Raw genomic sequence first — 25,176 nt, forward strand, 5'->3', positions numbered from 1 at the left:
ATGTCCATACTCCCACAGCCGGGCAGGACGGGATGTACACACAGGAGCAGATGGACTGCTTAAGCGATGCATCTCAAATGATGGCCATAAATAGAATCATAAATAATATGTCGTCGCTCGGTTGAATTTTTCATTTGAAAGTGTCATTTTCACAGAAATTGAATAAATTCGATAAGGCGCATGGATACGATGCACTGTGTTGAACGAAGTGAATTCCTATTTTTACGTTTGTTAATCAAACATTTGCAGGTTACGACACGAATTTTCCGCAGATTTAATGAATAATGAAAACTGGCTTTCACAATTTCCTTGTTTTGCCTGATCAATAGTGCAAATATGATCAGTTTATTATCAATAAGATTAAGAATGGCAGCATATCTTCACAAGTGAGAAGCTAGAATTCGGGAATGTTTGGTGTGTTTCAGCTCTAAAAAGACTTTGCATGCTTTTAACCATTTTACATCAATCATATCTTCAATAGTTCAATTTGTGTGTCATGGTCAGACACATGCTTGTCATGCAGTATAACACTAGGGTTCAGACCTGTGCAGCTATAAAAACATTTGGCATCTCAAACCAAATGGCACGTGCCAGTTCGTTATTAATTACGCCAGAAATTCAGAATCTTCAGGTTAATATGTTTAATGCTAAGCAAGCTGCTTCTGTTCTGGTGAACAAAGGTTTTATGATCGTACAAATCTGGAAAAAACCACCACAACTTTCATCTATCCTGCTGTTCTCGTGTTTGCATGAGACTGCTGTCTTTTTTTGGAGGCCACGAGGGACAACGTGAACAAGGGACGTCTGGATTGGCACGGCAGACAGGAGGCAAAAAACAACTCCTCTTCAGAAGCTAAGCTGCAAACCTAAAAATAAACCTCGGATTCTCTGTTTGGACACCTGACTGTGCCGCTTATGCAAGAAATTACTGGCAACACTTTTGTTCATCTGCCTCCCAAAACCCCCTCCTCCTCCTCATCTCAACCTCAGAAGTCCACGCAAGTGCTGGGAGGATTTTATGAAATGCAGAGCTGCCATCACAGCCTAAACTGTGCTCAATATGAATATCAGGCGGAAAGGAGGGTCACAGAGGGCTGTTTTTGAGAGACCAGACGAGGTCATTAATTACATTTCATTTCTGTCTTCCCTTGCAAGATGATAAAATAGGTCAGAGTTTATAGGGGATCATAAAGCTTTGGCACATGCACAGATAGCAATATTTCATAAAAAGAGAGGGGAAAAAAAGTTAAATGTGTCATAGAAAATTAGTTATAGCACTCAGCTCGACATGTTGGTCCCAGTCCACTCAGCCAGCGGCAGGAATAACTGTTTAACAGCTAATTATCAAAACAGTGACGACAACACTCACAGTTTTCCTATATTTGCCTTAAATTTGGCTATCACTAACTCAATCCTTCATATAGGGTTGTTGGCTATATGGAAATTTTTCTAACCATGTTTTACAAGTTGAATCATTTCAATACCAATAATAATGTTATTGTTTTGAGATATCTGAGTGAGGGTTTTGCAGGTTTTTTTATAAATTAGAGGGAGGGTTTTAAAGTGAAGCATAATGCTCACCCTCCTCCCCGACACAGTAATTTTGCACAGTCCCTAAAACTCGGTTTCACCAGATTCCTGCTTTTATTCCATGTGCTATGAATAAGCATATACTCCTTTGGAGCAATGGATAAAAACAATCGCATACTGTCTCCACAGATTCCTCTCTTAACATAAAAAAAATCCCCTCAGATAACCTAATTTATCGACGTATTAAAGCCGGAGCATGCCGGCCATTCTTTACATTTGTGCAATTATTATGCCATAATCTGATAATATTCCAGATATTACGGTGGCGTTACATAACGAGGCTCAGTATGGAGTGCCGTCTGTCCTGCAGATAGGACAGTTCAGAGCAGGCCAGGCTTCACCCAACACTCCAAAGCAAAAAAGACATTTTATTCGACACACAGACAACAATGGAGCCATGCTCTGAACACATTTATGCAAACCTGTGTCTACTGAATCTTTAAATAGCTGAAGGAAAACATAAGTCCATCATATATTAAATAATATTATCATGTGAGCAAGATGTTCTGGCAGAGCGCCTGGTGCTACCTTCTGCCACAACCCGCTCACCGCCCCGCAGACCAGCCAGGTCATTAACACAATGCAGTTGACACTCCAGTATAGTAGTCAAGAGACTCTTCAGAGGAGAATGATTCCTCTGGGTCATTATTAGTCCATTAGATAATTAGCTCGCTCCAGCAGACTTCAATGAGCAGCATGACTCGACTGCGACCGGCATCGGCTTCTTGTAAACATGACAACAACATCGCAAGCTGCCTTATTGGAAAATCTCTGGGTCACATGGAAAGTTTGGAAAAAAGCAGGGGCTTGGTTTACCCAAAACACGCGATTATCCTCTTGTTAGGTCAATACTTTCAACATGCTCAAACATCACATGTACAATGGCTCTCACATGGTCCTGTAAGCGCTTAAACACATGCAATTTCACCTGCATGAGCACACTCATACCTACTACACGTCTACTTTTAGCCTGAATTCCCTTCTGCCTTGATGTGATTTTATGTGTATGAGGGAGAGCGTTGAAAGAGGCCAAGCTGGTGGACCAGAAGACTCCTGGTTCAATAACCTAAAGGGGACACCGCTGTGAAGCGTATGCATTCAGCTGTGTGCAGGAGAAATAGGTAAACAACTCCCTCAGGGTGAGGTATGGATCTGCAGCACCAAAGCGAGAACAGAGCTACCTTGATGCTGTGACTGTACCTGTGCGTCTTTAAACCTGCCGACACGTCCTTTCTAGCCTCAGATTTAACAAAAGGCAGTCCTGCGCACCAAAGGCAGAGCAGAATGACAGTTTCCGAGTAGCAACAAAAGGCTGCAAATCTGAAACAGGACAGAATGTGAATGAATAAATACATAAAGAGGTCAGGCGTGTTTGAACCGCGCAGCGCGGAGAGTGCTCTGTGCAGGTGCTCGTGCCTGTACTCCCCTCTCTGCTGCATTGTTCTACCGTTGGCATGCAAGCGAGAAGCAAAGCGAGGTCAGTTTCCATTATGCACAGCAGTATAATCCCTGCTTGTGTAATTCCCTTTTAAAAAGCCGCCTTCTGGTGTTTCCCTGGAGTTGACAAACCTGCATTTCAGCATGGACTGGCTGCTACTCGCTGGCACGTTTACCCCCGGACTTGCCGCCAAATTTTTGTCTCCCAGTTTGTCTCCAATCCTGCCTTTTGTTTTCAGAAGCAGAGCAGAAGTCATACTCTACTCACAAACAAATATTTAAACCAAATGAAAAATGCTGCTTTTGCTGGGTGATGACACATTTGCTTTGGGTACCGACAGTTCCTCCTCACCCAGACCACTTCTCATGCCTAACATGCAACATGTGCAGTCCCTGCCCAGGAGCAGATTAGCGCCATATCTAAAACCACTATAATCAGATCCCGTCGGATTAATTCATAGTACAAACCAAGCCACAGTAAAACCTTTCCTTTGTTGTTCACTTCTACTTTCTGCCCTGTCGTCTACTTCTGCCGGGCCAATTACGCCACCCAAGTGGGAGTTTTCAATATATGGTATTAGCAGCATCTTTATTAAAAGCAAATTATTCCTCCTACACAACATTAGCCACGGTGCTCTGCCCCCTCTCTGATTTTTCTGCACACCACAGCTGGCATCACTAAATTTCACGGGGGGGGGGTGTATATATGAGTATGATCTAATATTCCGTGTCCCCAAGTAAACCTCAAGTGTGTGATCAGACCCCTCACACGGCCTGACAGAGCTCTTAAATCATTTGAATTTCAAAATAAAGCAGACATTACTTTTGTTCCAGTGTTATAGCGACGTGTCAGATTTAGGTGAAACAGTGAGTATGTTTGTTCCATTCGTCATGAGACTGGCGCACGGCATCTCAAGGGGTGATATTACTCAAGGCCTGCATGTGACTCAAGTATTCAGAGGTTGTATCAGCCCCATGCAGTGTGATTTAGTACCTTGTGGATCACAAGCACGCACGGTAATCAAGCAGGGGCATAAAAAAACAGTCCGGACAGCACCTTGTGCTTTCCAGGAGTTATAATAGCCAATAAAAGAGGCACTTATGATGAATGGCTGCCTTAGCAGCACAAGTCTCAGGACAAGCAAAGCATTAATACCCCGCGAGCCCAGAGAAGGGCTCCCTCGCTGATCACAGACATAATGATGAGGAACCGGCAGAGAGACCAAAGACAGCTGAGTGGAATCGATGCAGCCCACAAACAGCAGCTTAATTAAAACAGAGCTTCAGATGTTGCACACACTCAGCATAAAAGCAAAAGCCTCCAAATAATTCTCATCCAATCAGGCCTGGGTCCGTCCACGGTCAGCGCTTTACCCTGGAGGGGTGCACACCCGCCGCCATCACTGTGTGAGCCCTGTGGTCGACTCATGTAAGAGATGAGACCGCTCACCATGAACCAAGGCGTCTGCTCGGTTCTGGATAGTAAACAAGTTCTGGAAAGATCGGACTTCTCCACAGACCATCAGCAGCCGTCCTGATTCAAACTTCCTCGTGTCCCTGATTGGATTTGGTTTCATTAGCAATAATTCCCCTGATTCCTTGAACATGATTACAGTTTCACCCAACAAACAATCAGCTTATTTGTCCACCGAGGCGCGTTTGTTTACAGTGATTGTAAGGTCTGAAGTCATTTTAAGTTTACTGACCCTCATTTCTACCTAAAATTCCTTAAAAATATCAAACTCCACCAAGAACAAGTACACTGTCATCACCTATTGGCTGATTTTTTTTCCCATTTTGAGAGAATTTGTCCTCCAAGTCTAAGTGACTTGTTTAAGAGTGTTTTTTACAGCATAACATATTGTATAGGCAGCTACAATCAGAGCCACTGACTGCCCACAACAGGCCAAAACAGAGCGTGGTGCCTGAAGTCTGCAGCTATGACAGGATTATTCACGAGACCCAGAGCAAGGCGTCATATGATCAGCTCACGGTGACGGCAGAGCAGCGGTGGGATAAGAGGAAGGGGGACCAGAGCCGATGAGAAATGTGTGGAATGTGGAGTACAGTCTGGTGCCTCCGGAGCGGAAGACATCTGAACAGGAAAAAAAGGTAATCCTGGAGGATTAGCAGGAAAACTTGCAGCACATAATCTTGTCATTTCAATAGGAACCCACTGCGAATCTGAAAAAGTTCACACTGAATACTCACAATGTGGAATAGTTCCAAGCCAGGGGTGTAAAAGTATTTGTTTAGCTTGTTTCTATATAAAATAGCAGGTTACAGCATCAGTGATTCGCTAATCCCCTGAGGGATTCTGCCTGCTGTGACCAGTAATGAAGTAATAGCCAGTTAGCCTGTACTGGGTCACTTGTGATGCTGCAAAAAAAAAAGGTACATTTTGAAAATTACTTCCTAAATTGTCTGCGCTCTGGTGTCATCCCCTGTGAGCTCGTCAAATACAAAACAGAAATAGCCCCTATATTGAGTTTCACCCCATTTGAGCTAAATAATTACTCCCAGGGCTTAAAAATCCTCCTTCAACAGGTCTCCTTTTCCACATTTCCACTTTGTGACTTCAGATTTAGAGGTTTTCCTAGCGGTTAAAGCAGGTCGTCCAGAGGCGCACGCAGCACATGTGTTATGAAATGGCCTCAACCTCTAACCCTGGCATGACGGTCACAGAACAAGTGACCCAGTGGTTGCAAAATAAAACTCAAGGCCGAGGCAACTCAAATGACATGGAAATGACAAACAAATGATGCGTCTGGCCTCTGCTGCTGGTACATCAGTACCAGTCATTTCATGAAAAACGTAGCTTTACTGCCTTTAGCCTGAAGCAGACGTCAGCTGTGTCAGAGGAACTGTCAGCATACACTAAAGCTGATTACAGGGAATGCTGCTTCCTTTAAGAGTACCAGAGATGCTGTAACAGAATCGATACCTGACCGTTTTAATATCCCTTTCAGTGCTTATCACAGTGCAAAAGGAGGTGAAATAAAGCATCATAACAACTCAAAAAACACCACAACTATTGGAGTTTTTCCTACAGCTTTATTGATTCCACTAATCTGAAGCAGTTTTCATTGATTTTTTTTTGCCTACTTGGGGCATTTTCACCTCATAAAGTTAGCAAACGGTTCCCGTTTTGATACATCCAGCATACGCAGAGCGGCGTTAGCATTTATCTGCGATCATGTTTCTGTCCACCTGAGGAATGTGAACACTCTCCTGTGAGCTCGTTTCATTCTCTAAACAGAGCTCCCGAAGGAAATATCTGGCTCTTTAGCCCCTAAGAGCTCCACTACGTTCACCTGCTACTTGCTAACTTTGCTTTTCTGCAATTCAGTGCAGTTTTTTTGCAGGTGTGATTAATGAAAGTGAGAGTGAGCCAAAACAATGAACCAAAGGATGCTAAAACGCTCCTGAGGAAAACTGCACTGTTCTACGTTGGTGCATCACTCTGAGGAACTGCCATTTAACCCCCTGCTAATAATAAAAACAATGACTTACCTGGCTCTGAACAGTTCTTCTGCTCCGTTTCATTGCCTGGTTCTGTAGCCATCAGACGTCTTCCCCAGTGGTCAGCGCTCGGATGCACCTCCATGACCATGCCGTGGCCTGCAACAGAAAACAAAACAGCTCTACTCATCATACATTCAGCATCTCAGCTTGTAGCCAAGACAGATCACAGCGTGTTGGAAGTTAACGCTGAAAGAACGATTGTGAAAGCCTTTTCTTTCGCTGCAGAGAGACCTCGACACTCCATTTTGCACGTCTTAAAAACAGCAATCGAAACTAACATGGCCGCTGTTGTACGAGTATGTTTCATGAGCCAAAACATCCATGATCACGGCCATTAATCCAAACAAGGTTGCCTTTCTTTAATCCCTTAAAAGTTTTCTCTTATGTAGATATGACATTTTCATCTGGCGGCAGCAATAACGCGCCAACATGCAGCTGCTGTGCCATTATGTTTTGGGGTGAGAGAGTGGGAGGAGGAGCATACACGTTTCATTTTTCATTAAACTGCTCTTAAGCCTCTGTAATGAGGACATAAAAGGACCGCAGTCCAAAATCTATTATGTAAACCAACGAGCTGAGCAGCGCTTCAAACTTGAGATTTTGAAAAATTTCACCGTGTAAATGCAATGTTGAATTGAACTGACGAAGACGTAGCTTCCACAGTCATGAGCAGATTGCTTGGGAATACCCTGCGGACTGGCAAGTTGTTGAACAGGCTGCCTCTTCCTGGCTTTTGGTTGTAGGCTACACGCTGGCTGTGAAAGACTTTCTGTACAGCAGAGGACTCACATGATCTCAAGCGCTTGTAAAAGTCTCCCTCACCATGTGAAAGCCTCCGTATGATCAGTCTCAGGAGGCACATTCCCCTTCTGGAAATTATTTTGAGGAAGTAATGACTGAGACAAACTAGTTTAAGGGTAACAAACTGAAGACCATTGACTTAATCTGAAGTCTAATATATATGTGAAGACATCAAGGTAAATTTTACTGTTTAAAACACTAATTTCTTATAGAATATAATAAACCTAGATCAATTAATAGACCATTATCATCTTACTGCAGATACCTCAGTATTGGTGTACACGCTGGCTAATTGCAACACAGAAAAGCTATGTTTAAAGTTGACAAACATGTTTGATCTGCTGATTATTTTCTCGATCATTTGGTCTATAAAATCAGAAAATACTGTCAGAAAATACTTAAGAATGCCCAGTTTACTAAGGCAACATCAAATTGTGAGTGGCATTTTGCTTCCAAAACAGCCACATTTACATTAAGTGCAGATAAATTTTCTGTCAATCAATCGACAATCGTGTCAGCAACTGCATATTGTGCCCCCTCGGTGCATGTTTGTATGTATAAGTCAAACATTTACTCTCCTTTTAGCTCCATTTTGCTCTGCGCCACCCAAAATATCTGTGTCTTCAGCTGCTAAATCCACCATTGTGGCGCTAAATGGAAACATTACTGAGCCGGTATACGTAGTACAGCAGGTGATCAATCACAGGTTTTTCTCAGATAACGGCTGCATGGTGAGGCTGGGCACGATGCTGATGATGAGAGTCAATCTAGCCAACATATTAGATCAAATTTGTTAAAATCTCAAAAGCCAGTAATCCGGAGTCGATCTGGTTCTTTAACATCGAGTGTAAATTTAGAAAAGAAAACTGTGCTTTTCCACATCACAGATTAAAATCTTCATTTTCTGGCACCGTTACTCATTTTCTATTCTCCCACCTTACAGTTGATGCTTTTCTGAGGTAATCTGAGGGTAATTTTAGTGTACTGACACAGGAAAGTCTTCATTAAATGGCTTTCAATCCAGTATAGTTAGACAGCCTGGCGACCAGCAGGCAGTGGACAAACAGACTGTACACAAGGCGGCCGCAGCTGCTTCCCACAGCTCTCCAACCCAAAAGACCAAACCCTCCAGACATCGCTCCAACCTGTTCCTCCTCACTAACCAGCTCGCTTTCACTCCTCTACTGCCTCTGGTTCTCCCCTTTTTCTTTCATTTTGTTCTAGCAGCGCTGACAAGAAAACACTGTCCAATTTAATGCCAGGGGAAGGACACAGATGCCAATTTGCAAACGCAACAAGCATGTGGAGCACCGCGCCAAGAAATAATCATGTCTGTCATACATAGCAAGAAAGAAAAGAGTCATGTGCAGAGGAGGCTGATTTTCACATCTACATGACAAACTGGCTTGGGCATAGTGTATTATTGTAAAGTCTTGGGATTATGCGTGACAGTCTAAATGCAATTTGTCCAGGCAGTTTGGCACCACAACTGTGAAATCTTCTGTTTTTAAAAACACAATCTAGGTCGTTTCCTGGAAGATTAAACAAGGCAGCGTGCGAGAGAGAGAGAACATGGGCTGTTCAGTGTGCTGCCTTCTCGCTGCCGAGCATCTGAAAGGGAAAACAATGAAGACGTGATTCTGTCAGTGCTTTGTGGCGGGCTCGGGGTGAAAGGGGGTCAGCCTGTTGTGAGTGTGATTCGCTTTGATTATTATACTTCACACTCAATAACCATGGTGTTTTAGCACCGTGAAGAACATGGAGGTCTTGATTAACCCAATGGAATTTGGTGGAGCTTCATTTTGGCCCTACAATAAATCATCATTTCATGTATGCTACGCTGTTTGTAGTGCAAAGAGAAGAGACACTAAACCTACTTCAGAGCAGAAACATTAAAAATTGAAAGATTAAAAATGGCTGTGACGACACTTCTATCAGACTACACTGAGTAACAGAGGGAGACGAGAGTGCGAGCAGCAATGGCACAGCTGGTCTGTCCAGGCAGCTCAGCAGCAGCAGGGAGATGGACCACAAGCATCCATCAACCTCTCTGTGTGCGGTGAACATGCTTTCCTCACATTCACTTCCTGTTAGCAAAAACATCTCCGGCACAGCCCCCGCCCCCGCCTCCCAGCCATCACCGTCGGCCTTCTGCAGCTACCTGTCAGAGCCGAGTCCTGCCCTGCCTCTCTGAAAACACCTGTTTCAGTTCCCCGTGCAGCGCTCCACCACTCACACGCAGCTCTGATCAGCATGCATGACAGCATGTCGCGCCCCACCCCTCTTTATGGAGATGTAGCCCGGGAGTAGTACATCAAATCCCATCCATCTGGACCGTTCAGCACATAGACACTCCCGCACGCTGCTATCAATCAAATGTGTGGCTAACACAGGGCACAGGTTTTACTGTGACATGACAAATGCTTGCTCCCGTTGTGATGGCTGAAAGATGAGAAGGCCGCAGCTATTCAATTAGACAGATCTGATTATGGCGAGCTTTGGGTCTCGTGGGTTCGGGGGGGGGGGATTTCTGGTCCTCTCACATCAAGTACTTCTCATGCATGTCACCTTGAATTCCCGCCATTGCCACCACCGCAGCTGCTGATGGTCAAAATTCACGAGAAAGGCCTTCTGTCAAATGCTCCCACATGACAATCACTGTGTGGGTCAGGCGAACTTGATTAAATGAAAAAAAAAAAAAAAAAGGCAAGCCATTAGTGACCGAGGGGGGCTTACTTTGGCTCCCAGTGCCTGCCTTTGGATGTAAGAGATTTGCACTCGTCTGTATGATATCATTCCAGAATAATCTTTTAAGCCTCTTGTTGTTTTTAATGTAATTAATAAAACTCCCGATACATCTACAGATCTACAGTGAGGCAGTAGTTGTGGTGAATTTACAACCGCTTTCAGTCCTGTGGCCTAAGTGGTTGCAGATGGACAGGGTCTGGGGCTGAGGCTTAGGGTTAGAAGCACTTTGGGGTGGGCGGGGTGGGGGGAGCAGCTCTTCTTTCATGCAAAAAAATAAATTCTGATTCAAATGCATGCAGCAGTTGAGACTCCCCCGCTCTGCTTGCAAATGTTTGCAAAATTCATGTTGGCACTGAACACAGTCTCTCTGTTCCCTTCATTTGAACACTATTGTCCTAGGGGTGTGTTTTGTCTCGTTAACCTCTGATCCCTGTGGTGTGTCAGATATCATTCTTCACCAGCAAAATGTCAAGGTTGCTCGTTAGATTACATAACTGTGTGTGAGGCTGTGTGGGATGCTCTGCGTGGCAGCGCTTGCACGGGCCTGAGGTAAGAGTTTGGACATGTGTGCATGAGAGGGTAGGTTGTTTGGAGAGTGTGTGTGTGTGTGTGTGTGTGTGTGTGTGTGTGTGTGTGTGTGTGTGTGTGTGTGTGTGTGTGTGTGTGCATGTGGGCATCACACGCATCACGCATGATCAGCCATCTGAGTCGTTAGCTAAGCGCACACCTCGGGCACCAGCTATGAATATTGCAACATTCAAGCATAAGCAAGCCCAGCGTTTAACACCCCCGCCACGACCAAAATGACCGTCGGGGGGCCTCTGCGTAAAATCAGCATCCCTCGATGGCCATGCGGAACCTGGAAGCGTGATGAGATGCTAGAGAGTGATCCAGTGTGTGCAATGGTGTGTGAAGCCCCGGGCCACACGCGATGATGCCAGCATTAACCACGATCCTGAGCTCCGGTGTAGTGTGACCGACGATGCGTCTGGCGCCAAGAAAAAAGGAAAAAAAAGAAAAGCGGCACATTTGGGGCGAAAAGGGCAACGCGCAAACAAACCAGAACCTAATTGTGTTCCATCTGGGTTCGGTGACTTGATCGCTGCGTGCATGTGGAGCGTGAAGTGTGCGTGTGCCGTGATTATGAGGCTGAAAATTAAAAACGTGCCGCTGCCAAGGCGCGCACACTGCGGCATACACGGACAAACAGACGCATGTATACTCCAACATTGAGCTAAAATATGCTGTGACCTGACAATAACATGTGCAGCTGACTTTTTTTCTACTGTGATGGGCCACAAACACCGAACGCATCCATGTGTTTGCAGCATTTTAATGCACACTTCATCTAAATGGGTAGAAAACCAGCGACAACGCATACGCATTTTGGATAGGAACCTGGCTCCTGTTTGAAAATCCAGACGAATGTAATGCTTTGATCCCATGCCCTTGACATTAATGCATACTGGTTTGTCTCTGATCGATGAGAGGTGCCCCTACAATTACAATGAACTGATGTGCGTGTGGGTGCATGATTTCACTGCAGATTTCCGAGCGTTCTGCTCCGTCCTCAGCTCCCTGTGCCCCGGTGCATCTCAGCGGTCTCTCCCCACTCACCTGTCTTGGTCAACAGCGCCGACATGCTCCACGCCACGAAGAGGACACTGCAGATAAAGCACACCTGAACGAAAAGCATCTCCCTCCTCTTGCGAACTTTAAATATCTTCGCAATTATTGTCTTTTTGGACGCGCTCGCGGTGTCGGTGTCGTCCCGCTCCATGGCTCGCAGCTCGGCCGGCGGCCACTTTTTTCTGTTGCGTCCTTGAGAGCCGAAGAAACCCCGCTTGCCTCTTCACACGCAACACAGCCGGGATGTGGTCCTCATTTCAAGCCGTCCAGGGCGCAGATGAAGAGTAGTGAAGCGGACAGTTTGTTTTTTTTTTTTCTCGTCTGCTGCCGCTAAGAAGACGCTTTTCAGCTGCCGGGACTGCAAGACTAATCAATGACACGGCGGTCAAATTCCGATATAGGTCTCCAAATCAATTCTGCGATGCTCCTGAATTCGGATTCTGCAAGAGGATGAGTATCGGACGGGCTTCCATTGCAACACGCATCCTGTCCCGTGGAAGAAAAAAAAAAAAAAAAAAAAAAAAAAAAACATCCGCTGCAATATCCTCGATCCGTGTGTTTGGCATAAAATGCGTCAGTGTCCGGTCACAAACGCGGACTTGCTCCACTCCACGCACCTGCGCCTGTTAGGTGAAACCAATCTGCGTTCATCAAGGTTAATTGCTGAATTCGGGCAGCGGTCGGCTCGCTCGGGCGCCTCCCCCTTCACGCGAATCCCTCTCCGTGCAGAATAGCCGCGCTCACGAGCGAGGACCATCAGCTGCTCTGCTACCATGCGCTCTGCGTCCACTTCAATGAGACCGGGCCCCTTTAACTTTCCCGAGGGCTGCATGTGCAAACAGCCATCAAAGACAAAACCACGCTTCTCCTTCCTCCACCTCTGGTCTGTTCACCTCCGGACAGCTGCGCGTGGATCACCTGGTCCCTGCGGGGGGAAAATGTCACCTTATTTGTGCGTCGAGATCAAACGTGTGGGGTTGGATTTGCGCGACGAGGCAAGCCCTATCATGCTACTCAAAACAAGCCCGACACACCAAACACCGGTGTGTTATGAAACCAAATCCAATATCTTTCTAGATCCCGAGCACAGCCCCTTTAATAACCGGCCTACAAGTCACCTGCTATCCTCAATTGATATCATGCTGAATAATTGAGGTTATAGATCTTCAGGTGCAAATCTTATGCCATGAAATAATTTCTCATTGCCTGAAGGCTGTTTTTGCCAAGATTGCAATGGTTTATGCGTCATGCCCTTCAGAAAATTGCTTCACACAAACAGACCTGTGCATACTGGAGCTGAATAATGTAATGGGGACCTTTATGCCACTGTGGCTGTAGTAAATTAAATGTGGGTGATATAAGTCCCGCAGTCAGTGCAGCCAGAGCCAAACAATTACCATTACACTGAGAAAAATCAATCGTTCTGTATATTCTGAAAAGCATTAATATGAAAGGGCCTCTCTTCACTACATTTACGTGTCAAATGAATTTTCCACAAATGAATACGTCAGCTTATAACGCTGAGACCAGCTGGATTTGGCCTCCACTACACCCCTAATTATTGTTTGATAGTTGGCAGTCCTGTAAATGTGGCGTCCATGCAGGCTGCTGAGGACTCAAGAGTTCTGGAGACTTCATAGCATGTGATTTCTGAGGGTCAGGCGTCATTGCTCACCTATTATTTGGTGTTAGCTGTCATCACCTGGAGCTGTCACTTTTTTAATGATTGTGGCTGTGTTACAGGGAGTAATTGGGCAGTTTTATTCCCTGGACTCTCAAGCGTACCTTGTATGGAAAGATCAATATGTGAATGGATGCAACACTTTGATATCGGACGCCAGCTTTTATGATGGCCGATTCAAGTGTAATTTAATGTTGCAGTTAGGAAACAGACCAGACGTTTCCAAGATATTATCTCTCTCATCTATTTCCTCCCACAACACAGAGAAGAGAGAGATTCAAAGATGTTTGTTTGATGACTCTCGCTAATAGATTAGACTTTACAGCAGTGTTGGTAAGAAAAGGCCTGCTGTTTTCTCTAATGCAGAGTTCCTGTTATCACCCAGCTGTATTTATAGACTCAGGGAATCATTAAGCCACTTCCCATTCTTGAGCTTTTAATACAGTAGTTTGGCCCATTCAGTTGAGAGCACATGATGTTTCCACTCACGAAAGCTTTAAACGAACAGATTTGGGGAAATTTACTTATTCGCTTTCTTAGAGAGCCACCAGACGAGAAGATTAATACAACTCTCGTGTCTGCCATCTTAAATATAAAGCTACAGTCAGGAGTCGGTTAGCTTAGTTTAGCATAAAGACTGGAAACAGCTAGCCTGGCTCAGAAAATCAGCCTACCAGCACCTCCAAAGCTTATTTGTTTAATCCGCACAAAAACCAGATTGTAAAAACAAACAATTTGCCATATTATAGAAATTAATGTGCTGGATTATTTCTTGGCCAGGTGCACTTACATCTTGTCCACAACAAATGCAATACAATATGTTAATTAGTGAGCTTTAGAGCTGCTGGCAGGGTTTTATTACCCACGCCAAGCTAGCTGTTCCCATGTCCTGTCTTTGCGCTAAGCTAACAAACTCCTGACTAGCCTTTTTTTTTTAACAGACAGGCTTGTTTTCAATCTTTTCATCCAATGCTCGACAAGAAAGAGACTAAACATCCTCCCCAAAATGTCAAACGATCTACCTTGTCTTGAAATTACAAACAGCACGCCCAACTGTTGGCGGACTTGCGAGGCTGCAGAGCAGAAGCTGCTCTTACTGCCTCCAGGACAGCTGTGGGTCACCTTAACTGCCAACATAACACACAGCTAAGCTGCCTTGACCCCCGTCGTCATCTGCGCACTCAGGTTGAGATGGCTGAAGCAGCATGTCGACTTTTACAGCCACCGCTGCTGCCCACTTAAGCAAAAACCGAGCAGCATGTAAAGGTCAAAGGACTCACACTCCGACGCAATCTCCTGCAGACCACGGTTATGTAAGACCAGGACTGTCCCTGTTGGTACAGTACGAGGCAGACCTCCAAAAACATTACCCTTCATCTCTAAGGAACAGCCAAGATTTTGTGTGATGGCTGCTAGTTAAGCATGAAAGGCGTCGCAGGTTATTAGTCAGGGTTTTCAGAATCTGTCGCCAGATCTCGCCTTTCTCCTGCAGCTTGGGTCTTCTGCATGAACACACACAAACACACACAAACACGTCAACATGTGTGACCCGTGCCCATGCCAAGGGATTAGTCCCCTCCAGGCCCTTGCCCACACAGCAGGCAGGCAATTGGGGAGCAATGCCAGGGCCCGCTTACAGAGATTTAGCCACTGCTTTACACTCCGTGGCTCGGTCAAACATACACACATGGCCTCCTTTGCCGTCTGCAGGACCCAGCGGACGGCGGCTGATCTGCACCACAGATAATAACCTGTGTGAACTGTGGTTTCAGCTGCAGGGGGACAGTGAGAGATTTGCGTTTTAAGAGTGTCTGAATGTGTGCAGATGTCAAAAGGAGCAGTCAGTGCAAAGTAAATGTGTTGTTTGATTCAAATGCCAAGCATGTGTCATGTCCTTGCACTGCAGATCACTAATGAGATGATGTCAAGGGTGTTAACAGCGATCTGTGCGAGCGTTGCACAGCAATTGTCGTTTGACTCAGCGCTGCTCATTTCAGCTTCCAACTCCATTGTTGCTGCGATGATTCATTTGGTTTATTCATGAAAATAAAGTCTTTAAGGGCCATACGAGCTGACATTGTGTTTTTGTGTAATTGTGGAGATATTTTTTCAATGCAAACTCTACTGTAGGCGTTTGAATGTACTGACAATATGTTCCAGTTATACAAAGCACTGTTGGTTCTTGATGCTGTCACAGGCTTGTATGAAATGCTGATGTACAGAATTAAGCTGAAAAACTAGTCTGTGTCATTCGATTGAGAATGATTATCAGCTCCTTCTATTTTCTATGATGACACATAACTACAGCACGACGAGGTATAAAATCTGAAACACAGAAGGACTGAAATTACCCAGAAAATCCCATGAAGTTCCTCCTGCAAGCAGCTAGAGGAACAGTCTTGTTTTTTTTAGGTGCATTGTTGGTTCTTGACCTTGAGGAAAACAATCTTAGCACTTAATCATCCATCAGCAACTGGATTTTGCACAGTTGTCATGACATTGTGGATGTTCAGGTTTCCATTTTTTCCCTGCAGACTCTATAACTTTGTTTGCAAATGACTGCATTCTGTTTTTATTATGTTTCACGCGGCGTCCAAACTCTTTTGGAACTAGGCTTGTATAGTATACTGCACCTTGTGGCCACGAGGGGTTCTGTTGAATAAAAGTAACAAAGTCTTGCCTTGAGGATTAAAAATGGAAATTTGAACATCTGCATTTCCATGACAGCTGAGCAAACTCCATCTGTTCTCTGTTCTCCCAGGAGAAACTGCAGCATCAGTCGTAGCAGCAGTGACATAAGTTAATGATCAAGTGACAAAGCCGTCTGACAAAGACTTGACTGACTTGATGTTATTATAGAATGACAAAGTCCTTAGCAGTGAAGGTTTCCTAACATTAACAAAGAACTTATTTCAACCCAAACCTTTCTGAAAAAGTCTGATCAGAAAATATATCTTTGTAATTCAGGTAACAATTTGAAAACTGTGACATAGCTCTGAGTATAGCTTTAAATTCCCTGTGTTTAGATGATACAAAGGGAGAAAAGGGCAGTGGGAATACAGTATGTCCTTTTGGAGTGTTTGCACAATAGCTACACAGTGCTGGGATATCCCGTGTACAGTATAAGTAGGGCTGATTCTGCTGAGGTATGTTTGTGGTGGATAGAGATGACAAGGTGACACTGAGCCAAAGACAGAAGCATGGCACTGTCTATTAATCACTGCTGGCATTGTAACTAATACAGTATTTTAGTAATTATCTGAAGCAAGCAAACAGATGGAGGAGAAATATCTCCAGTTTTGCTCCCTTTCATTTTCCTCAACCTGCCAGCGATTGCCGAGCCCACTTTCACCAACGGCTGTTACTAACAGTACAGTACAAGCTCGGTCTACACGCACACGCACAGGAAATGTCTCTGGAGACCTGCTGATTTTACTCCTTGCATAAGCTCCTCGGTGAGCTGCAGGAGAAATAAAATATTAATCACGAGTGTTGAGCATTCTGTGGAAGCACTGCAGGTTTATTTGTATGCCTGTTCAGGTGTGAAGAGTAAACAGGGCAGAGAGGAGCAACAGAGAGTCTAATCTGTGTGTTCTGGAGGCGGAAGTCATCTCCTGCGCTGCTGTCTTCATCTTCCACGACATGAAAAAGCCCATACACCCATACAGCTGTCAACAACAGAAGTCAGCTCAGTCAACCCCAGACAGTACCAAACATTAGGATTCAAACAGTGTGTCTATACTGTAACAGCATGAAATACTGTTTTTTTTATGCTCCAGAAAACAGTGTATTTATGTGTCCCCTCCTGCTGACTCTGATTTATTTTCTTTATCTCTCAAAAACCTCAGTTTCATAACACATGATAAGTGCCAGGGTGGTGTACAGTAGGCGGCTTCTGACTGCCTTTACTCACATGTTAGGTGTATTAATTCAGTAGCTGCACGGGGTGGACAAAATACAATGGACACTTATGCAGTATATTATGCAAGCCAATACAGTAGAAATGTGTTACCTTATTATGGTCATATTTGAGGCTGCTGAGGAAGACCATGAGATGTGGTTGAAAAAGGCAGAAAAAGCTCGTGAAAGGGCCTTGAGTTAAGATTTTGTTGCCAACTTACTGTTTCAAGGACGAGGATGTACTTTCATGCTCAATTTGATGCTCTAATTCGTGGTGCTGCATTGGAGCGCTTTATTTTGTAGGGTGTTCATGTTATTTTGTCCACCCTTTCCACACGCGCAATGTTAATGTGGGTCTACCTGTTGTAAATACGCTTCTGCTACCGTAGAATAAAATGTCTCTTCACCACCTCTGATGAAATATCTCAGCGTGTCACATATTCCTTTACTTTTATGTTAATTGCTTTCAAGCTGTTACTCCTTTCTTATTATTCTGGTGACTAACTCAGTTAACAGTTCGACCAAATCTTTTTGTCACTTTTCTTACTTCCCTCCTCCGAGCTGCAGTTCACCTATCAAAACATCACCCTCATCCCCTGGGCCCAAGACACCAATTAGACTTTTTGGAACGGTTCTATGCATTTGAGCGTCAGGACGGTGTGAAATTGGATGAAGGTCTCACCGTTTTGGGCGCTCTGCTGCCTAACGACGGACAGTGGCTAGAGGGAGGAGATTGGCTGTGTGTGGGGGAGACTTAGCCTTTTGTAATGAGCTGCACATAAATAACTTCATTATTCATTTGTCTGCAGAGATGAAAGGGAAGGGTGGGCAGGCAAAGAGCAACCTTTTTCCCCTTGCAAAGAACAGTGGAGTGTCCCATTGAGACTGGCCACAGAGGTTACGCCAGCAGAAGCATGCAGCCATTCATTCTGGGAAGATAGCATCGGAGTTGCAGAGACAGGCTACAAAGTTTGTATTAATACAGCCAGCAGTACTCTGAAGCAGAGGGCAAGCGAGGGTGAGTTCTTTCACTTCATTCACTTGGAGCATCGGGGGTGGAGGGGTGTGCAATAAAGTCAGTGAGCCACTAGATTTCCCTGCTGTGTGATTTCATCACCCCGCACACCTCCATATTGGACACAAAAGTTATAGGCACTGTGTAGTAGGAGGGTGAGTAGGAGTTGTTAATGTCATAGTGTTGTTATTCATAAGCAGGCACGAGGACTGGAACGTGCTTTTTGATGGAAAAGTTATCAGAAATGTTTCGAAAGTAGCACTCCACCGATTCAACACGCAGAGATGAGTTAATGTGTCATGAAGATTACTGCTCAGCCTGTGAAAACAGTTGTATAATTTCTTCAGTGGTTCTGGAGGGAGCTTTTGGAAGCCTGTAAAAAAAAAACATCCCTGATGCTTGAGACATCAAATTTTTAACAGGAAGCCTGAGTTACAAACGTGGGGGTAGAGCTTGGAAAATGTGGGTATTCAGAGGGTCTAACTAAAGATGCTATTGCATTGTGTGAAATGTAGAATCCAGTGTTTTTGAGTACTGTTGCATCAGTTTTGACCATTCCTTTTTAATCTGTCTCTTATAAGTCCCACAACTTGATGAAAGTGGAAATTAATGGGATGTCCTTGAAAGACTCAGTCAAGGTCACAAGTCTTCATAGGATAACTCAAAGTACGACGCACAGGGTTAATTTATTTAGCATTTCTCAACACAGCGTTGTGTAACAAAATGCTAGTTGTACTCCCTTAATGCTAAGCAGAAAACAAAAATTACATAAACAAATGAATAAATAATAAGTCAGAAATGAACTAGTTTTTATGCTGGGGAAATAGAGGATGAGTTGAGTCTCACAGCCTGAGGAAAGACGCTGCTCTGCAGGCCTGTGGTACGGCAGTGGATACTTCTGTATCGCTTGCCAGAAGACAGCAGGATGCAGAGGCTGTGGCTGGGGTGGGTTTTGTCCTTTAGCATCTGTAGATGAAGATGGGCACCGATGCAGTCATGGGTGTACAGTGGGAACAGCAGGGGGCTGAGCACACAGTCCCGGGGGGCACCTGTGTTAAGCACTACAATGGAGGAGATGTGAGCATGAATCTGAACTGTCCAGTTTGCAGAGTGTGCTACTCAAGTCCAGAGTCCAGGAATGTCCATGTAAATGTGTTCCAGGGTATTTCTTCCCCTGGTGGTGATGTGCACATGTTGGTGGAATTTAGGTAAAACTGCTCTGAGGTCTGTTTGATTAAAGTCAACAGCTACAATACAAATACCATCTGGTTGTTTTCTCATGTGACAGCTGATGACCTCATACAGCTCCTGACGTCTGGAGGAGTGTAAACAGCAGCAGCAAACACTGAATTCTCCGGGCAGACAATATGGTCGACAGTTGAAAACTGAAAATCAGTTTTCAGTCTTTCAGGTTTTTGAATAGTTACCATTGAGATGGTACAGCATTTGAACTTTCGTTCAGAGCCTAGCATGTGTGGCAAAGCCATCTCAACACAAAGGTCCACTTTGAGACTTCAGGGTTAAAAAAACAAAGGCTGAATTACCAACCAGGCAAAGTGGGCAACTGCCCCGGGGCCCCAGAAACTCAGGGGTTCTGAAGGATCCAGCATCACCATGTGGTGTTTGTGGTAGTTTGCTAATGTCAAATTTGTTTGGTGATACTGTATGCACCACTAAAAGCACATATTAAACTGCAGTCACAGCGGTTTAAAGGTGACATCTGCATATTACATAATCCAGAGGTCAGTCTTGTAGACGGGGTACTAAATGAAAATCTACTTTTAAATCCCTTGTTAATTCAGATGATCTCACATGATGTATATTCATTATACATGTCTGAGTGGGGAATAATAGGGGTCAGCAGCTAATTGCCCTGGGGCACCCTACGTGGAACCTACAGAGGAGGGAAAGATCACAGCAGCTGTCTTGGCTCTCCATGTGCTGATGCAGACTGTGACGTGGTCCCAAAGAAAGCGAACAGATGGCCCTTTAAATTGTCACTGCCGTCAAGTTTTAAGTCACCATTTTTGTGACTTAAATCCGGCTCAAGTCCACCGCTCTGGAATCAAGCTTATCATTTGGCGGGAGATGGCTCGAATTTGCCTCAACAGAGAATGTAACAGAAAGCATTAGGGTACTTAAAAGAATATTTTGACACTATCTGCATTTGTCTGATGCAGCAAAACCTCATTTGTGTTGCGCTACAAGTTAAAACAAGCAGACTGACTCGGCCATCCGAGGCCACCACTCAAAGTGCTGGCATCTAAAGTGAACTGCACGAAGAGAAACAGTTGTAGTGCTGAGTCACTTCTCTGGATTCACACTCCTCGGCCTGGCCTCTACTCGTTTTCACATCAACATTGTTCACTGCGGATGATTCAGCCTTATTACACGGCCCTGTGTCATGCCAGAGAGGCCTCCTGAGTTTAGGAGAGACGTCTGCAGGGGTAAACACAGAGAGAGCTAATCCCCATCGTGTTTTCTGAGCTTGAATTAATCATCGGCAGGGCCTCCTCACAGCTCTCAAGGCGGTGTCAGCCATGTCACATCAGATAGGGCCGGTTACCTCTGATGTGCTGAGCAGAAAGAGCAGGCCAGCCAGGTTGCATTCTGCTGACTGGCTGGAACCACATGTCAGCCAGAATGCAGTTTGCTAAGAGGTTGATACTGCTCTCATCCAAGAGCGTGTTTCCTGATCCTATTCCCTGCATCGCCTCAAGTTACGGACAACCAACTGTTCAGGTTTGTTTTGCTCTGGGAGGAGAAGAATGTGCTGTTTGTACACAAGCCAAGCAAAACAATCTCATGTGATCTGTCCTAAATATCCAGTCACATACACATGATCGCTAAGTCATCCTCATGCCTGTGCCAGAGAGCCAGCCGGGATCAGTCACAGCCACGAATGCGTCCAACAAAACCCATTGTTTCATCAAAAAGGAAAAATGGCAGCTGCAGTATTGTGGACTGCGGATAATCTGGCAGCGAGTGCCTTCGTGGATTTGCGCTCGTGAGCATTCCCGCTTTGTGGACGGGTGTGAAGAGCAGGTTGCATAAGAGGATCACCTACGTAATGTTGTAATTCAGGATTCCTGCTCAACGCTGCCTTTTAATGTGTATCTTAAAGAGCGGGTGGGCAAAAGTGGTTGCTTTACTGAAGGACCATTACCACAGGAAGATGCTGGCACACAGGGATTACCCACAGGGACAGGAATTAGGGAAGAGATGGAGGAAAAGCAAGCAAGGGCCTAGAGGGGAATTAAGAGGTGTTGTGCGGGGAAGCCTGAGGGAGGAAATGAAAAGGCTAAAAACAGGAAGGGGAACGGACAGTTTCAAAAATAACTTTTAGATTCTAAATATTGTGCAAAAACAGATTTATATCTGTATTGTAGTAGTTCGCAAAGACATAGATGAGGGATCAGTATCATTCGCATGTGTGCTAACTATCACGGAGGCACTTAGCTTAGCATAAAAACTGGAAGCGGGGGAAACAGCTAGCCTAGCTCTGTTCAAAGATATAAGAACCTCTAAAGCTCACCAATTAACTGGACCACTTGTGTTCATTTGTTCCAAACAGCCAATACACCAACTGTGCAGATGTTAGCTTTAAGCTAGCTAGCAGCAGAAGTTGTCTGTCTGTGGGAAAATAGCCGTGTTTAGCTTAGACAGCTTGACTACGACTGATCCCAGAGCTCACCAGAAACTCCAGCTCATCCTGTCATTTCTCTCCAGTCGCTCTCCTTTCTCCTCTCGTCCGATGTGTAGTCATGTCTTCCATTGACTTTGAACGCTCCTCCAAAATCCACCTGTCTTCTGTGTTAACTCACAGCAATATATTTTTAACTTCGGACAGAGCGAGGTTAGCTAGCCCTGATTGCAGTCTTTATGCTAAGCTAAGCTAATCAACTGACGGCTCTAGTTAGTTGCATTTATGCGATGTTGCCAGAATGTTAAAAATATAAAAACCTTGTTTTATTTCAACAAATGTCAAGACACTTATTTCCACCGCTAGCATTGTCACACCAATAACTAGCCTAAATTTGCTATTTTTTCTGTTCTTAGGAGTGGTTCACTCACAAGTAAACCTGAAACAACTGTATAAAATTCACTTTACTTTAGCTGAATTGATTGAATCTGTGTTAATGTTCATGGATTTTATTTCAATGTAGGTGAAGGCGCAAATGATATGACATCAACGAAAGACAGAAATTTTAATTTTATTTATTTTTTTATTGTTTCACTGTTAATTTCAGTATTAAAATATTGAATAGCCATATAATTTAATTATTTTCAATGGTTAATGTTTCAGGAAAAATTTGGAGGCATGATGTTACACGTTTTTAAATACCTAGAAAATGTCATTATATCAAAGGACTGCTTTGTATTCATGAACAACCTGTGCTTCAGCTTGTACAACAACAGTATTAAAGCTCCAGAAATTTCAACATGATGTCCATTTGGGCAGAGTGACAAGGCCAAATTCCATTTTTAGAGCCGGGTATCATGGGATTTTTGTGCCTTATGTTATGTTTGAATATTGTGAGGTTTCATAGAAATCCGTCCCCTTTTCACATTATTACATTGATGTCATTGGCATTAAGTGGTCTGCTTAGTGAGTAGACTGGGAATTCAAAAGGGATTAAGCTCATTCATCCTCCAATCCACACAGATGAATGGCTACGCACGACCAAGATGCTCCCGTTTGAGCACAGCTTCCTGCCAGTGAGTACAGTGTGAAAGGCAGAGGGGTGGTCACCCTGGAGCCAGGTTCAGGATTAATGATTTGATTTGTGGTCCGACAGATTGGCGGGGCACCTGTTGAGTTGAGAGCAGATCTCTCGCTGGCCTCCAGGGGGCAGAGCGGCCTCAGTGCCCCAGGGCGACTCTGTCCTGTGCTCTGGGCTTAGCTGCTCGTTACATTAAAACAGGGGCTTCTGTGACAGAGTCAGCATTATGAAAGCTAAGAGGATTAGCTGATGGACATTTCTGGCGTTCTCGGTCAATTATCAAAATGAAATGCAGTGACTGGGCAGGGTTGGCATGCTCTGTGGCACAGAAGAGCTCCTCTCTCTCCTCCTCATCTCCACTCCAGCTCTCTGTCTCTCACTCAGCGTCTGTCTGTCACAGGTTACTGGGGGGGTGGGGGTGGGGGGAATAAATAAAGGCCTCATTGACGTGTTTCTGGACATGAAAGTTTGTGTGTGTATGTGTGTGTCTCTGTGTGTGTGAGAGCTACGGATTAAAAAAGAGCATTTAAAATTTAATGTTTCTAAAGTGCAAAACTGTATGTTATGCAACTGTATAAAAACAGGCCTGCACGTCAGCCAGCCATCCGTGCTCAAGTCTAACTCCTCCAACCATGTGCATGATCACCCCCCCTCCTCCACACACACTCTGTCTAGCGCTGCCTTCACTGTCCTACTTGTGTGTGTGCGCACATGTATTATTCTCAATGTGGGGATATAAATCTGTTTGCAGGGACTCTGTTCTGTTCTGTTTTGTCCCCATAAGGATAGCAAGTACATCATTTAATTTTAGGGTGAATGAAGTGTAAGTGCATGTAATGTCCCCAAAAGTGACGGAAAGATTACTGTGTGTGTGTGTGTGTGTGTGTGTGTGTGTGTGTGTGTGTGTGTGTGTGTGTGTGTGTGTGTGTGTGTGTGCGTGAACCCCCTGTGATTGCTTAACAGGCTATCAGTGTAGGAGGAGTCTCCACCACTATGATGACACACGTGACGTTGAGAGTTGGAGATGATGAAGAGGAATTGTGGGGAGGCAGGGAGGTGTGTGTGTGTGTGTGTGTGTGTGTGTGTGTGTGTGTGTGTGTGTGTGTGTGTGTGTGTGCCTGTGTGGAGGGCCAGGGAGGGGGTGGGGGGCGGTTGTTTGTGTATATCCATAAAAGTGGCATTCCGCAGCTGCCTGTGTTAAGGATCTACCCTGGGGATTCACACAACGCTGCAAACGTAATCAACCGAGTCAATGTGCCACCACGGCTGCAGCGGACACATCTCTCCGGCTATGACACCCCGCCTCCCCTCCGTCCTCAACGCCAGCAACATCCCCTCTTATCACCCAACTTTCTAATGCACCGGTTAGACCTCGCTGGAGCACAGCAGAGGTGAGGCTGTATATCCATGTGTGCCTGAAAAAGATAAGAAAACAAACTGCTGAACCGTTTCATTATTTTTTTCTTTAGCCTGTCACAAACAGCCACAGAGGTAAACAGTTTTTTTTTCTGCTGCGGGAGACAGTTGCCTAAAGTATAAAGTGAAGAACGGTAATTCTAGCTCACTACATAGCAGGCTGAATTATATTCAATCCCAGTTATCACTTCAGGGACAATGTCACCGCACCACTGTATTCCAGATGGTCCTGCTGCATGGGCAGATTTGATACGGCTATTCAGAGGCCAGGTGGATACGGCTGAAAAATGTCTCCATTACTGCAGCAACTAGCTGACCTAGTGGGCAGTAAATCTTGCGTGGTGATAAACAAACAGCACGTGCAAAAACAAAAACATCACGTTGAGTATGGATGGGTACTGTTTGTAGAGATACAGTGCCTTCGTTTGAGGAATATTAACCTTTTAAAATAGACCAAACTCGAATGCATTTAAGGGGACTTCCACCAATTTTACACATGAAGATCAGTTTACTTGAGAAAATTACTCCGCTGATGTCATCAGGGTTATCTCCCTTTGGGCTCGAGACACCAAATTGTTCACTGAATGTATGCTGCATTTTTTTTCCTCTAGTAGGAGCTAAACCTCTGCATACTTTGACCTTTGCTGCTTTGATTTTCAATATTTTTTATGTCTCTTACAAGGTTACAAAATTTATAAAAGTGTGATAAA

General features: G+C 44.6%; 1 protein-coding gene across 2 annotated transcripts in view; it reads right to left on the reverse strand.

Annotated features, from left to right (window-relative positions):
- Nucleotides 1-12,757, reverse strand: part of slc24a4b (solute carrier family 24 member 4b) — a 31,138-nt gene extending 18,381 nt beyond the window's left edge. Inside the window, exons 1-2 of one of the 2 annotated variants that reach the window (XM_070986751.1) lie at nt 11,719-12,757; nt 6,541-6,648 (exon numbers count right to left, since the gene is read on the reverse strand). In XM_070986751.1, coding sequence (XP_070842852.1) covers nt 6,541-6,648; nt 11,719-11,881 — 271 coding nt within the window. In that variant the 5' untranslated portion in view covers nt 11,882-12,757. The remainder of the gene's footprint in view (nt 1-6,540; nt 6,649-11,718) is intronic. The other variant, XM_070986752.1, reaches the window with a different exon arrangement.
- Nucleotides 12,758-25,176: the final 12,419 nt, after the last annotated feature.

The sequence above is a fragment of the Chaetodon trifascialis genome, chromosome 19, assembly GCF_039877785.1.
Source record: "Chaetodon trifascialis isolate fChaTrf1 chromosome 19, fChaTrf1.hap1, whole genome shotgun sequence".
NCBI lineage: Eukaryota > Metazoa > Chordata > Actinopteri > Chaetodontiformes > Chaetodontidae > Chaetodon > Chaetodon trifascialis.